General features: G+C 42.8%; 1 protein-coding gene across 1 annotated transcript in view; it reads left to right on the top strand.

Moving 5' to 3' along the window:
* Positions 1–16,156, top strand: part of LOC309515644 (uncharacterized protein C10orf67 homolog, mitochondrial) — a 47,833-nt gene that overhangs the window by 21,071 nt on the left and 10,606 nt on the right. Inside the window, exons 8-15 of the mRNA XM_082193640.1 lie at positions 1,120–1,191; positions 4,740–4,811; positions 10,688–10,841; positions 11,830–11,905; positions 12,018–12,083; positions 13,303–13,387; positions 13,858–13,941; positions 15,447–15,552. Coding sequence (XP_082049766.1) covers positions 1,120–1,191; positions 4,740–4,811; positions 10,688–10,841; positions 11,830–11,905; positions 12,018–12,083; positions 13,303–13,387; positions 13,858–13,941; positions 15,447–15,552 — 715 coding nt within the window. The remainder of the gene's footprint in view (positions 1–1,119; positions 1,192–4,739; positions 4,812–10,687; positions 10,842–11,829; positions 11,906–12,017; positions 12,084–13,302; positions 13,388–13,857; positions 13,942–15,446; positions 15,553–16,156) is intronic.

Raw genomic sequence — 16,156 nt, 5'->3', positions numbered from 1 at the left:
GGGAAACTTTTTGAGCCATAGGGCTGCATTCGCTTGTAGGGAACTTTTCAGGAGACAGAGATTTCCCCTTTCCCATGGGCTTCCTATCGCTGCTGTACCAGTTACACTGGCTGCCTGACTATTTCTGACATGAAGGTTTACTAATCTTAGAAAAAACTTTGATTTTGGTGGGTCTACAAAAGCATGTTGAGCTATAAAGCCTTACACAGCTCAGGAACTCAATACCTTAAGGACTGCCTCTCGCCATATTAACCAGCCTGGACCCTGCTCTTGTCATCCAAGGCTCTTCTCTACGTCCCCTCTCCTTGAGAGGTTCAGAGGGTGGCAACATGAGAACGGGCCTGTTTTGTGATTGCCCCTCCATCTGTCAAATGGTCTCCCCAAAGAGGCCATCATTACATGTCTTTAGGCACCAGGCAAAAACATTCCTGTTACCCGGGCCTCTGGCCATCAAATAATCTATGGTCTGTTAACACTGTGTGGCGGGGGAACTGTTAGTATGACTATTTTATTATTATGCTGTCTATTATGCTTTGTTTTATGTTTTCATTATTATTCTCCATAAAATATATTTTAAATGTTGTACACCGCCATGGGTTCTTTTAATAAACGGCAGTCTATAAATCAAATATAAAATAAAATAAAATAAGCCCCACCCCCACCACACGTCCTTCATTATTATTTGTGCTTACAATGGTATATGCGATCCCACTTTCAATACTGTCTGCTTCTGCAAAAGTTTTGGGGATGGCACATACTGCTTAGTTTCCTATCAGTGCATGTCCCATAGATTCCTGCTAAAATCCTGTAACTTTTAAACCACAAATGTTACAAGGTGTTTTGTTTTGTTTTGTTTTGTTTTGTTTTGTTTTGTTTTGTTCTCATTTTCTTGTGCTCCTCCAGATGGCTATAATGTCGTAACATTGGGGAAGCATCACAAAAATAATAAAGCAGAACGATGACATGTGGATGGTACAGTATGAATCCATCTCTAATGTGCTATTATTGAATACACCTGTGGCGGGGAACGGGACACCAGTCTAGAGGAGCTCTTTGGATGCAGCTCACAGTGGTACCCTCTTATAATCTGAAACCTCACAGTCATGTTTTACATTTTAGCTTCAGAACTCTCAAGAAATCATAAAACTGGAACTTGACAGGGAGAAGCAGAGAGTTCTAGCTAAAGCTCTGGTAAGTTCCTAGAGAAAAATATTAAGCTATTTATCACGTTTGCTGGGTCTTGTTCAGATATTGCATTATTGCACCTTGTGCATTTTTCCTCATCTTTCCCTTCCCAGTAAAATGGCTGGAAGGATTGAGCTGGTGTCCCAACGTGAAGTGGAGAATTCATTCATAAATTTAGGTCAAGTGTGGGAAAATGATTGCTTGCACATGAGAGCATGAGCAAAGTTCTTATTATTGTAGGGTGATTTCATAGCTAGAAGCATCCTTGGAGCATGAACAGCGCGTGAATAGCTCGTGCTGTCCCAAATGATTGGTCAACTAGCATGGCCTGATGCTCGCATGGTCTAGTGCGAAGGTCCTTATCTGCTGGCTGAGAACAAATTGTTTCGCTTGTATTTTGTATCTTTCTGACTTCACACAATAAAGGCTGTGCTGCAGTAGCTCTAGAGGAGCCAGAGCAGCCATATTTCTTCAACCTATCTTGGTGTGAGACTGATTTCTTCAGATGTCGAGCTGGCACTCGACAGTCAAGCTCCATTGTGACCTCTCAAGCTTATCGGCATTATTATATAACAAAATGTGCTTCCCAGCTTTCTCGGCCACCTTGAAAATGGGAGCAGAGGTGGTGTGTGATCCTGAAGTTTAAAATTCTGTTCTGAATATGTACATGAGTATCAGATTACAATCCCTTAACTGTTTATTTTGCGTCTTCAGCTCTTGAAGACAAATCCAAGGGTGGCTCTAGAGTTTGAACTTGGAAATTAGAATTCTACTCTGAGTGTGCATGCCAGATTTAATCTTCACTTCAGAAAATCACATTGTGACATATTCTGCATTTTTTACCTTCTCCTTTAAAATATGAGTGAGGGGTTCAAGTTGGTATTTAAATGTGCAATACATAATTACATTCATCATTAATGTACATATGGAGTCTCATTGTGATATCTGAGTGTCCAAGGGTATTCTATCCCAGTAGTCCCAGCCAGGGAACAAAGTTCTAGCCCAAATAGGGCTATGTAGTAGGCACAGAGTCCAGAGACACCACATCACGTGTCAGTAGTACCAGTTCAGGATCCATGATCAAAGTCTGGACAAGCTAAGGCCAGGTTCCAGCAAAGCAAGGTCAGACAAAGTAGAGAAGAGACGCAGCAAGCAAAGTCAAGCAAGTGAGATGACAAGGTCCAAAAGTCAAATAAGCAAGGTAGGCAGCACCATGGATAGCTCCAAGTGGCTCCTAGGCTTAGGCAAGGCAGGCTTGAGCGTTGCTCCAGACACCAGTGAACCTAGACTGAGTTTTAAACAGGACTGCAGCGTCTTCTCAGCACCCAACTATTTCAGAAGCCGTTGACACCTGTGGCATGGAGGGGAGGCCAGAGTTCTACTACGGCCTCTGGGGAGGGCTATGAAATCTCTTTTGGCCGAAGAGACAGTGTCATTGTGGACACCTCCAATGCTGAGGAGGCAAGACAATCAAAGGTTGGTTCAGAGGGCAAATCCTTTTCCTTATCTAAGATGAGGCCTCTGAATCCATGTCCTCTTCCCTCAAGGATGGGGAGTCATTGCCTCTGGGCATAGCAAAGGGAGAGATTGTGTTCCAATCTGTTTTATATCTAACCTGGTCCTCTGGAGAGCTATGGTGCCACCTGGGCAGCACTTAAGTGCAGAAGTTTGAGACCCCACTCAGCAGAATGTGCAGGAGGACCTCCACACCGAAAACTGGCTTGCTGCATTACCACATTTGGATGTGAGCGATGTAACACACGGTGCCATCTAAAGAGCCTAGAATTACCTAAATGAACTGCTGCTTGTAAATAGTTTGCACATAACACTTGGCCAAACCAGGGCTTAGCATGAATGAGCAATGTGCAGGTTGATCCAATGAAGCTGAATGTTGGAACATTCAGGACAAACAAAAGAAAGAACTTATCTACATATTGCATAGTTACACCATGGAAGGTGCTCATGTAAGAGGCAGTGACGGCCACCATCTTGGATGGCTTTATATGAGGTTTGTTTGTTTGTTTGTTTGTTATACCACCCTTCATCCAAAGATCTCTGAGATTATACGACCTGATAGGGGATATGGCTATGAATGGTTACTATCCCTGACAAATGTGTTCTTCCTCCATTGTCAAAGGCAGTGTGCTTCTGAATGCCAGTTGCTGGAGGGAAGAATTCTGTTGTGCTCAGCTCTCGCTTCCCATAGTTCTCTGGTTAGCTGCTTTGAGAAAAGAGTGCTGGACTAGATAGGTCACCGATCTGATCCAGCAGGCTCCTCTTATGTTCTTAGCCAGGTTCCCAGATCAAAGGTGGCATCCGATGTGCTCCTCTCCCAGTCCTGCTGCTGCCCTGCTGCTGTGGTTTGGCTTAGCGTTATAGCTGAACCTAGACTCTGTTGACTGGACTCTGTTATTCATGAGCACAAATCACCCCATGCATGAGATAAGCCAACAGGTGCAAGGTCAGCCAAGCCAGTTGCTATGGCAATGGCCCAGTGCTAACTATAGAAATGATTAAGGCATGTCACTCAGTGAGTCGAAGTCTGCATTACATCTTGAATTGCTGAAGCAACAGAATTTATATTGGTGTGTGTGTATCTGCATAGCCTGCAAGCTGAATGTATATATCAACATCTGGAACTGTATTACTGAAGCCTTTTCTTCAGTAGCAGCAAAGTTGCCTCTGTGTGGTGAGTGGAATTGGGTGACAATTTGTGGGAGTCTCACTCCAGCACAGTAGCAGCAGAACCTGGGGCGGAGTGCAGCAGCCACAATTTTCACTCCACAAACTTGCCTGCAGAGAGTGGGAACACATTCAATGTGGTTCTCATTTAAAGGCAAACTTACCAAATTTTTACTTTTTAAAAACAGTATGTCAGTTGAAGAAGAGCTATCCTTCAAAATTCACACATCTGAATATTTCAATCCAGCTCTCTGGCCAAGAAATGTGTGCAAAAATGCCTATGCAGTGGTACCTCGGGTTACATACGCTTCAGGTTACATACACTTCAGGTTACAGACTCCGCTAACCCAGAAATAGTGCTTCAGGTTAAGAACTTTGCTTCAGGATGAGAACAGAAATCGTTCTCTGGCGGCATGGCGGCAGCAGGAGGCCCCATTAGCTAAAGTAGTGCTTCAGGTTAAGAACAGTTTCAGGTTAAGAACAGACCTCCAGCACAAATTAAGTACTTAACCCGAGGTACCACTGTACAAGGGTAAACTGTATTAGTGAAAATAACATACACAATGCATTGTAATAGAGGAGATTGTTTTGCAAAATGTGTAAATTAGGAGAAATTGGACACAAGAATATGTATAGTAGGAGAAATTCACACAAAAATGTGCGCTACTTTTCAGGCAGGATCTTTTTAAAAATTTGCAAACTGATGGAGAAATGTGTAGAAATGAACTTTCGATTGGAAGAATGAGAACCTGAAAGAAACCAAATTGGACATATTTGTCCATCGCCAAGCTTTCCTTTCTAGTTCTTGAACTTTTATAAACAATTTATTCCCGCACCCATGTTGAATTTTCTTTTGTCTTTGTATTTTTAAGGAAGTGAAAGAAGCACAAGAAGCTGTAAAAATGGCAGAGGCCGCTGCTGCCGCCGCCGCTGCTGTACCAAAGGTGATTTTTACTTTATTTGTTGTTTATATTCTTAATACCTAATGATATGGGATGTACCTGATATACATTGTATGGTATGCTTGACTTTTGGGCTGGGAGATGGAGGTGGAGAGAGGATTGGAATGAGTATCGCCTAAAAGCACAGCTAGTTGGCTGGCTGGAATCCTCGCACACACAAACAAAACACCCTGCAACCAACCATACCTTGGGGCCTCTGCCAGCAAAAATAAGACACCTATCCACACGACACTGATTAAAAAAAAGCTCCACTCATATACCATGTAAAGAATGAAAGTTTAAAGTCTCCCTCACCTCCTCCGCTTTCCGCCCTCCTATTTTTCTCTTTCTCTGTTTTCTCCTCTCTTTCTCCCACAGCTCCACATTGCCTGCAACAAAAAATGTCTCAAACTGACTGTAAATGACATGTATGAAGGATTCTGTGGTTTGAAAACAGAGACACAGAATGTGCTTTTGTTACTTATGGAAAATCTTACAATAAAAAGTGTGCATGTGTGTGTTGTGATAGAAGTTGTTGGAGAAAGCCTGCTCTCTGAGGGTTGCTCTTCAGCCGCCTCCACTGTTGCTGCTTTGCAAATGGCACCGCCCACAGCCTGCCTTGTGGCAATTCACTCGCAGCCCATTTCAGTCAAAGTCTTGGTTTCCTGCCTCAGTGGCAGCAATGCAACCTAACACGGTGGGACGCAGAGCTGCATAAGGGACGGCCAGACAGCAGGGGTGCCTTCCCCGCAATGGCGGGCAAACTTGGAGAGAAGGAAAAGGAAGGAACAAAAAGGATGGAGACAGAGGGATCTTCCACACGAGGGAGGGGAAAGCGGGGCAAGTCTCCCTCTTCAGTTAATTGGTCTGCCTGGTGAATGCATTTCGCAGCAGAGATGAGGAGCCGAAGGACCCCAGTGCGTGCACTTCTTCTCTTGCCCTTGGTTCCCTCTGCAGATGAGACTCGTTTGCCAGCCCAGAGCTAAAGACTTCTGAGGCACGAGACTCCCTGGAAGCCCCACGCTCTGAACTTGACAGCCTCAAACATCAATGTTGTTTATTAGGGTTGTTTATTAGGTGGCAAACAAGGGACGCGGGTGGCGCTGTGGGTAAAACCTCAGCGCCTAGGACTTGCCGATCGTACGGTCGGCGGTTCGAATCCCCACGACGGGGTGAGCTCCCGTCGTTCGGTCCTGCCCACCTAGCAGTTCGAAAGCACTCTTAAGTGCAAGTAGATAAATAGGTATCACTTTATGGCGGGAAGGTAAACGGCGTTTCCATGTGCTGCGCTGGTGCTGGCTCGCCAGAGCAGCTTCGTCACGCTGGCCACGTGACCCGGCAGTCCCCTTCCTGTCCCTCCCTCACAGCTGGCACAGGGGCATGGTATGCACAGGTGTCTCTTCGCAGCCATGAGAAGGAGGAGGAGGCACCACCTCAGCTTCAAAGGCCCGGCCCAGGCACAGTTTGCCTCCCTCTGACTTCAGCCTTGATAAGGGAGCCTGTTGTCAGGGCGTCTGGTTGCGTCCCCTCAGAAATGTTTTGGGGGGGCACTATGCCACTGCTTTTTTATTTTTAACGTGAGAGGTTCTTGCTTAATTGTTCATCTTCTCAAACTCTAGTGAGGCTTCCAAAGATAGTTTTGTACACAAGGCATGTTTCTTTCAATTGACCTAGTATGAGATCATGTGACTCAGAGCCTTATCTGTTGTGGTCTCTGTTCCCTGGATGTTCTCAGCAGTGCTTAACTTAAAAGGTGGATGCAACGGTTGCCTTTTAAATAACAAAATGTTACTTTTATATTCCTTCACAAAAGGCAGGGTGAATTTAGAGCTGATAAACACTGACTAAAGGTTATTGTTACCTTACATCTTCCTCAAACTTCAAATAGTGGCACTCAGCAAGTCAAGTACTCAAAAGTTAACATCTAAATTCATTTATAAATCTCCCTGGCTCTTTGAAGCTGTATTGCCCGCAAAAGGTATTTGACTTCCTTTATTAATCAAACTGATATTTGGGGAAGTGTGACATTCAGTGGGAAAGCCGCACATGCTGAGATTAGCTGATTCTAAAAACTGTTCCAGAAGAAAGGACAGAAATATGACCAGTTAATTATAATGTGCAAATAGTTTCAAAATATCTGTAGTTTGTACTGATAAATATAAAATGCAGTGTGTTATCAAGCTTTCTGTTTGCTGTGCTTTAGGAGGCAAGCTAGTAACCCCATGCATCAGTGTCATTAATCCCTTAAAAACTGTTCCCCAATAAATTACCCTGCAGGATCACCAGCTGATAAAGTATAAAGCCCACTGAAAGTAATCTGGCTTAGGTGAGTCTTAACTCACTTGCTGCATGGATTTCAGTAGGACTTAAGCATCACTAACTTTCCCTGGATAGGGGCCAAAGGGTTAAATTTTTTTTGGGGGGGGGATCTACGTGATTAATATTTTTAGAGCAAAGAGATGGTAGTGACAGCTGGAAACTTGGAAGTGTGGCTCATCCATAACTAGGGGTGTAAGAAAGCAGAAATTTCTGTTCCAACAAGTATTTGCCACAATTGACAGTTTCCATTGGGATTATGGGAATTGTAGTTCAACTACATTGAGGGGGGCACTATGTTGGCTACCGCTGCAATAAAGAGAGTTTAAAAAGTGGAACATCATGGCCAGGATCCGAAGGTCAGTAAGCTGAAGGGAGCCTCGGGTTTATATTTCTCAAACAGCTACCATGCCACATGGCAAAGCTCATATTGTTATGAAATGTTGATGTATATTTTATTACCTTATGATTTATTTTATTTATATACCACCTTTATCTCTCAACCATGTCAAGGTGGTGTACATGGTTCTTCTCCTTCGCCCCATTTCATCCTCTTACAACAACCCTGTTGAGGTGGTTTAAGCTAAGAGATGGTGACTGTCCTAAGGTCACCCAGGGAGCAGTGGCGTAGCGTGGGGGGTGCAGGGGGGGCGGCTGTACCGGGCGCAACATCTGGGGGTTAGGGTTAGGGGGCGCAAATCCATGGGTTAGGGGGCGCAAATTACTTGCCTTGCCCCGGGTGCTGACAACCCACGCTACGCCACTGCCAGGGAGCGTCACGGCTGAGTAGGGATTTGAACTCTGGTCTCTCAGGTCATAGTCCAACACCCTAACCATTACACCAAAACTGCTTAAAGCTTTTGATGTTTCAACGGTATATAAATCCTGGTAAATAAATCAATAAGAACAAATATTAAACTAAAAAAAAAAGTTTTTAATATGATATGAGAGAGGAGTTCAAGGGGGCTGCTGTTTAAAGGAACTGGGAATCAAAAAAGCCTACTGGGCATGACCAAACCATTTGGATGCTCCTAAAGTAGCTTTTTTTGGATCCTAGCCATCCTGTTGGGATTTCTTTGTATTTATGCATGTATACATTATTACATATATCCCACCTTTTATATCCCCTAAGGAGCTCAAGGTGGAATACATGGCCCTCCCCCTCCTCAATTAATCCTCACATGACCCTGGGAGGTAGATTAGTCAGAGGGACAGTGACTGGCCCAAGGCCACCTAGTGAGAGCTTAATGGCAGAGTGGGGATTCAAACTCTGGTCTCCCTGGTCCTAGTGAGGGCCATCCCTGTGAGGTGGCCATGGCTGCTGATCTGGTGACTCTGTCCTGAGTGGAGTTGTCTATCCAGGGCCGGAAGTGAGAGCTGCAAGGAAAACTGGAGCAGAAGGTGTGAGTGAAAGTGAAAGGAAAGTGATATCATTGATCAGATAATGCTGAGGGCAATGCCGCCTGAACAGTTTCAAAGTAAGAAATATATTATGCGGCCATAATAAAATTATGGGGCAGAGCATTCCATTATTAGATTACACCATCCTTATAATGAATTTAATGGTCGACTTGCAATGCTTTAAATTATCATTAATAACTTGAAAAGGAGCACTAGCTCGTATCCGACATTAGTCATACTCAAGAGTCGACCCATTCAAATTAGTCACCATAACTGACTTAGGTCCATTAATTTCAATGGGTTTACTCTAAAAGTTAGCTTGATACAACGTTTCACTACTACATGAATGCCATATTCTTGAATAATATAGACGCTTCAAGGAACCATTCCTTGTTGCAAGCATCACCTAGAAATAATTGGCACTACCTGCTGTTCCTGCTGTTGCACAGCAATGGGGCCAGCAGTGATTGGCCTGGTGTAACATGCTTGTCGATCCCTAGATCAGGGAACTGATTCCCCTCTGTCTAGAGCAGCTTTTGTCAGCCTGCTGCCTTCCAGATGTTTCAGCAGTTGGAAGCTGCAGTCCAAGACATCTGGACGTCACCATGTTGGCAAAGGCTAGTCTGGAAGCACCTGAATGACGAACAGATTAGGATCCCTGAGCTGAAGCCCACTTTATGCACACGCGTGGCAGCATGGCAGAAACTTCCCTATGGTTTGGTCTCACAAAGCTCAGGAGTGTGAAAATTTTTCAACCATGTATGCAGAACTGACTCTGTGGGTCTTCATGCACTGCTGTGTGCCAATTGTGAAGACGGGGGCAATCTTTAACCCCAAAGAAATAATATACTAGTAACAGGAAATAGGATAAGGTATGGGTTGCACTCACCTCTTTCGCTGTTATATCAAGAAAAAAGTACTGGTTCCGATCAGAACCTCAGAGTCCCTGGGCCGCTCTCCCCGCACCCCAACATCCCTGCTTAATTTGCTGATTATGTCCATTGCTACTGTGGCCTTTATGTGAATAAGTCAGCAAATAGCACTATCTATCTGGGTAATTTTGGCTGGTATTCAGAGGCATACTGGAAGGCATCCAACAAGGTTCATAAAGCAGCATGAGAGAAAATAGAATACAATTACTGTTAAGCACATATGCACCTTGTTCAATATTTATCATCTAACACAGATTTGGCGAAGTCCCTTGAATTGTAGGCAGATACAGTGGAGGGCACCTGCAGCCATTTCAAAAGGTTTGCAAAGCCTTGTATTTGTATATATCTGAGTTGTGTTTGCGCAAGGAAATTTGCTCTTTTTTTTAACATGAAGATATAAAAAAAGCACAACAGGATTCCTGCGTTTCGCAGAAAGTTCAGTCACCTCTAATGAAAATCTTACTTTCCGCTAACTACTGAAAACTGATTATATATTTAAGAAAAAGAAATGGGTTTGAAATATGATATAATAATCTCATTCACCTAAGGACCAGTTCTTAACCTACCTGAGAGTTTCTCACATGTTTATAATAACAAATTTTACGGTTTTGTTTAATTCTGAGCAATGCCCGCTGTCCAAAAAAGGTTAGCCTAAGGATCTTGACAAATGAGAAACAAGCTGCTATGTGTAAATAAATAGCTCATATACCTCATGCAGTTCAATATTTCCTTGACAATTTCAAGTTGCGTGTTTGATGCATGTTGTTAAAACTTTAAGGCAATGTCCATATAAATGCTATTTGTTGCTTTATTGATAAATTTCTGTATTTGTCTTTGTGTGCTTGCATACATTAGAATTTTTTTTATGTAAACTGCTTAGAGATTCTGTATATTAAGTGGTGTAAAATATAATGCAATACCAAAACAAAATACAAATAGATGTGTTCTGTATTCTCCAGTAGCTTTCAGCACAACCCTATACATGTCAAGTCAGACAAGGCCAGCTGGGCTTCCCTTGGGAGGGCATCCTGATTCTGAACAACGCCATGGAAAAGGCCCTGCTGCTCATGTCTACCTGTCATACTCCCTGTTTGCAGAGCAGGAAGACAATGGATCTCAGTGGGGAGGGGGATCCCTCTGAGACAAGGTGTTCCTTGAAAATCTCCAAGTGTGGTGTCTAAAGTGCGCAACAATAACTCAGGTTTGTTTATCGCTGTTATTTTTTCACAGGTGCCCTCAGTGCAAGAAGAAAAGCTAGTAAAGAAGGGAAGGAAAGGACTGAAAGGGAAAGTAAAAGCTGCTGCTGTCTTTGCTGCCGTTGCCGCTGCCACCTCCACCAAAGAGGCCAGACAAGCTGCCGCAAAAGAAGCAGAATTGTTGGTAGGTCTTGGTGATAAGGTATTGCTTTATTACTCTGATCTAACATAACTTGGGGGAATAGACACCAGGCCATATAAAGGTGAGAGTCGTGGTTTATTTTTTAAATGACACTTCCAGCAGAAGGTAACCTGCATCCTCACCTGATATTTTTCATCAGTTGTGTGTCCAAAACAACCGGTGTAACCCACACACCTCATCTCACTACCATCCTTAAGAAGAGCACCACATCTGGGTGCTTCCTCAAGAATACAAGCATGCCTTTGCTGAGATTTTTACTGCCCGTGCTTTCCTTCTTCGGGTTTCAGGACAGATAGACCAAGACATACTGGTTGTGCCCATTCTAGCCCTTTGCTCAGGGGTTGCAATCCTATGTCCAGTCAGTTTTTATGGAGACTCCAGAAGATGATGATGTCAAATCTTTACAAAAGATTCCCTGCTATTTTGCTACTTGGGAAAATTTGGTCTGCGGGCCTAATTTGGTCTGGCCCAAGTCCCAGTTTGACATGTGATGCCCTTCCCCACAAGCCATGCCCACCCATCCCACAGGAACAACCAAGAACTTAAAGTGAGTTTCCGATTGTTCCTTTGCAAGCGGACTCCCTGCAACTACTGATCCTTTGCAAGTAGGGCTCTCCCAAGTTGGCCGGATAAAGCAGTATAGATTCTAAGTGCTTCCTCTAGACAGGGCATTTTTCTCCCTCTGCAGAGGAACCCTCATGCTAAGTTTGGCGATGATATCTCGAGAGGTGGCTGACCCTATAGAGAAGAGATGGACTGACAGGCAGACAAACCACTTTCCAAAATTTATAGTATATTTGTCATTGCAAGATATTTTAGAATATATCGCTATAGAAAAATTGAGATTTAAGTCATTGATGGATGGATTGAAAATTAATAGCAGTGGCCAACTATTATTGTGTGTGTATGTGTGTGTTTAGTATACAGTGGCAATCAATGCATGGCTCTCTTTTGTAATACACTTGTACAGGAAGAGGAGAAAAAAGCCTTACAAGAAGAGATAAAGAGGCTCAGAAAATCTGAACGAGATGCCAAGCTGCGCGTAAAGAGGTATATGCACAAGAATTTGCTGTGTACACAAGGATTTGTCACATATATTATAAGATTTGTTAACTTCCACGCTTACAAAACATACCAATGCTATTTTTGCCTCTCTGTTTAGACTTGAACAGGAGTTAAGTAAATCGAGTCAATCTTGGGAAATGAAGTTCGAAATTCTAAAGAAAAGGTATTATTACATTCAAGATGATAAAAGGTCTGGAAACCAAGCCTTATGAGGAACAGTTGAGGGAGCTGGGCATTTAAGCCTGGAGAAGAGAAGACCGAGAGGTGATAGGACAGCCATCTTCAAAACTGAAGGGCTGCCACATGGAAGATGGAGCAAGCTTGTTTTCTGCTGCTCCAAAGGGAAGGACCTGAACCAATGGTTTCAAATTACAAGAAAGGAGATTCCGAGTGAAGGTTAGAAAGAGCTTTCTGACAGGAAGAGCTGTGTGACAGTGGAACAGATCCCCTTGGAAGGTGGTTGGCTCTCCTTCACTGGAGTTCCTTAAAGAGAGATTGGATGGCCATCTGTCAGAGATTCTTTAGCCATCATTCCCACATTGTAGGGGGTTGGTCTAGGTGAGCCTTCAGCTCCCTTCTAACTACAATACTTTGATCCTATGCAAACAATTGTGGGCACTCTCTACCCACAGTTAAACATTTCTCAGATCCATTGATTTCAGTGGAAACATACTTTTGCATATGTCTGGATCATACAGTTAACATAAATATATATTTTGGATTGGATCCAGAACTATGTTAATTGAATCTAGTCCCACTGAAATTGATGGGAAATTAGTTATGATTTAATCTAAATCCCATTAGGTCTGGATCTGAACTTCTGCTGCTAATACTTATAGGTGCGAGAGAGAAACTGTTAAGTGGATATTGGTGCAACTAGCCATATACAGTGGTACCTCGGTTTACGAACTTAATCCATTCCGGAAGTCCGTTATTAAACCAAGGCGCACTTTCCCTGCTGCCAGTACCCTTCCACCTTTCAGATTCCATTCATAGACTGAGGTAAAGTTTGCAAACTGGGACACTACTTCCGGTTTTGCAGAATTCATAAACCGAATCGTTCGTAAACAGGACTGTTCTTAAACCGAGGTACCACTGTATAACCTTAATTCATATAAATGAAGCTTCCACAAGAAGATAATGAAAAAATCTGTTGTACATGATCCATATTGCATAACTGGCACTAGGAAGCATCTGCTGGTTAAAGGGAGTCAAAACTCCCATTGAGTACATAGAGGCTTCTGTAGCTCTTTGGGTCCCAGCTTTATCCTTGTTTGAAAATAAATGTTTGGGTTTTTGTTTTTTGTTTGATTTTGTTTGGGTTTTTTGAAACTGCCTTTAATTTAAAAAATACAATTTAAACATTCCAATTTATCTTCTAGCTTACATGCCATTAAGGACGAGATGTTTCTTAGACAATCATTGCGTCAATCAGCAAAATTTAGACGCCCTTCGCTGGCTGATAAGGTACGTTCAGATAAGCAGCCACTAAGGGCAGACACTTTTTAGGTACCATACTTAAAAACTTGGGGCGTGGGCAGAAATTTTGCATAAAATTTGCATATGCTAATTCACGTGTTTAGATGTCTCTGGGAAATTAAGTTGATGGTTGGCTGAGGCCTCTCCTGCTGCCCTGTAAGGAACTTGTTTAAAAAAAACACGGTTAATGGAGGGAATCCCCTCTTTCAAACCTCAGGTGTTGGCAGGGGTGAGGGATATATATATTTTTCTGTTAAGGACTGCATTTACTTGGGGGTGATCTGGGCAGGGTGGGGAATCAGATGCCAGTCGTGGGTAGGGCCAGAGCCATAAGTGCTCATGAAACCATGATTTCTGAACTGGGTTGGCAAACCATAACATTGAAAGTACTGTGAACAGCACTGGCCATGGTTTATAAATAACAGAAACGCTTACCCTGTCTCCTATGCTCCTTCCAGACAGCTCCTCCTCTGCACATCCAGCACCCTACAGGCAAATTGGCTTCATTTACGAGCAGCTTATATATGCAGTATGCTCCTCTGGTAAGTAGTTTGATGTGTGTCTATAATATATGTTGCTTCGCTTCAGTGTACTTCTCCTCACACCTGCCCACACATTCCAAACAGGTAAACAGGCCCTCTCAAAGGTGATACGGCTTTGGCAGCAGCCTGTACACAATCCCCCTTTGCCCACAGAGCTCCTGATCCAGGAGAGGATTCTGAACTTGGGCTCATAACTTGAAAGATAATTTATATTTATAATTTTATTAGTTGTGTATATATAAGATGGTGAACAAAACTGCTGGTTCCTTTGGACAGTTTGTGTGCATCATAAGCATTGATAGATGCCTGCAGGCACACACAAATGAACACACACTGTCCTTTTTTATGTGAACAAAATATGTTGTTACTGAATCACATCATTAGTCCAACTAGGGCTGCATATATACCAGGCTTCCTCAACCTTGGCCCTCCAGATGTTTTTGGCCTACAACTCCCATGATCCCTAGCTAGCAGGACCAGTGGTCGGGGTGATGGAAATTGTAGTCTCAAAACATCTGGAGGGCCGAGGTTGAGGAAGCCTGATATACACCATATATTTAAAGTGCATTTAAAGCACACACACACACACACACACACACACACACACACACACACACACACAAGAATCCTGGAAACTAGTTTCTTAAAGGTGCTGGGAACTGAAGGGTAAATGATAGTTCCCAGGATTATCAAGGTGACAGGGTGCTTTAAATGTATGGGGGGCATGTTAAGTATAGTTGTTTAGTTAACACTGAAATGGAGAATGCCAGTATGTATGAAAATTCAGTTGAAGCTAGGGTTGCCATATTTTGAAGAGCAAAAAAGAGGACACCCAAGAGAAAAAGACTCCATGAAAATTAAAAGCGCCGGGGGCGGGGTTTGGATGCAGAGGAGAGGTATCATATAAAATTATAAAATTTATAAAATTGCTGATACCAAACTCATTATTTTATTAAAAATTTCTGCAATTTAGGAGGAGTCACTGCCTTTATAGTGTAAGCTAAGTCTGGGTCTTTCTAGCGTGAGATTTCTCAGAATGTTCCTGTGTGCGAGAAAAGTATTTTTGTGTAAAGAATGGTATCGCAATTCATATTATTCATAACTGACATATTTCATGATGATTAAAATGTTTAGATTTACAGTGGTGCCCCGCAAGACGAATGCCTCGCAAGACGAAAAACTCGCTAGACGAAAGGGTTTTTCGGTTTTGCGTTGCTTCGCTAGACGAATTTCCCTATGGGCTTGCTTCGCAAGACGAAAATGTCTTACGCTTTTTTCTTAAAGCCGCTTGAAGAGGCGCAGTTGCGACGGACCGTGCTTCGCAAGACGAAAAACATCGCAAGACGAAAAGACTCGCAGAACGAATTATTTTCGTCTTGCGAGGCACCACTGTATGTTAGTTACCATCCTGGTCAACCAAAAGATGCAGTTTAATTAAAAGGTTCCTTTAATTTAACTTTACAATGGCTTTTGAGTGACTTTAAAAATAAATATTCCATGTTCAGCCCAAGATAGGTTCTCAGGCAGATTCAGGTTCAAATGAAGATGAAGAAGGCATGGATATTGAGAAAATCCCAGTTCTGATTAAAATTCCCAGCGCTTTTGAAGCTGGTAAGTAATGACATAATTATACGTTGCAGAAACTGTTTATCTTCAGTTAAACATTACATTTTTTCTGTCTTCTCTCTTGCTATTAAAACTGGATTATAGTTGGGGAGAATGTGTCCAAAATTATATAAACAATGGAACCAATAAGCTTTATTCGTTTAAAACTTTTATCCTGCCCTTTCAAAATAGTACAGAAGGCTGTGTGCGAAAGCTAGTATCATAACCATGCCAGAACATGTTAAAATATATATAACAAAGCTACCATCCACATCTATGTGGGAGTAAGCACCGCCGAGATCTGTGCAGCTTGCTTCTGAGTAGACCTGCATAAGACTAAAAGAAAGTGTTGGAAAAGATATGGAAACAAAGTCAGAAGATAAGATTCAGACAATAAGTAGGCACCAGAGACTGAGTCAGAAGAGTTCAGTTTAATTTTATTCCAGAAGTAGTTCAGCAACAAGTAGAGGACCAAAGGTTCCCAACCGCTGAGCTAACAGCTGGGAGGTCCCATCACACAGGTTGCGTTCCCATTGGCAGGCGACAAGCTAAAAGCGAGATTCTATAAACATAGGAAGAGCTTGTGGCCCATTTCGTCCAGCATCCTGGT

This window comes from Podarcis vaucheri (genome assembly GCF_965113315.1).
Source record: "Podarcis vaucheri genome assembly, chromosome: 12".
NCBI classification, from domain to species: Eukaryota; Metazoa; Chordata; class Lepidosauria; order Squamata; family Lacertidae; genus Podarcis; species Podarcis vaucheri.
This window is presented reverse-complemented; position numbering and strand designations above follow the sequence as displayed.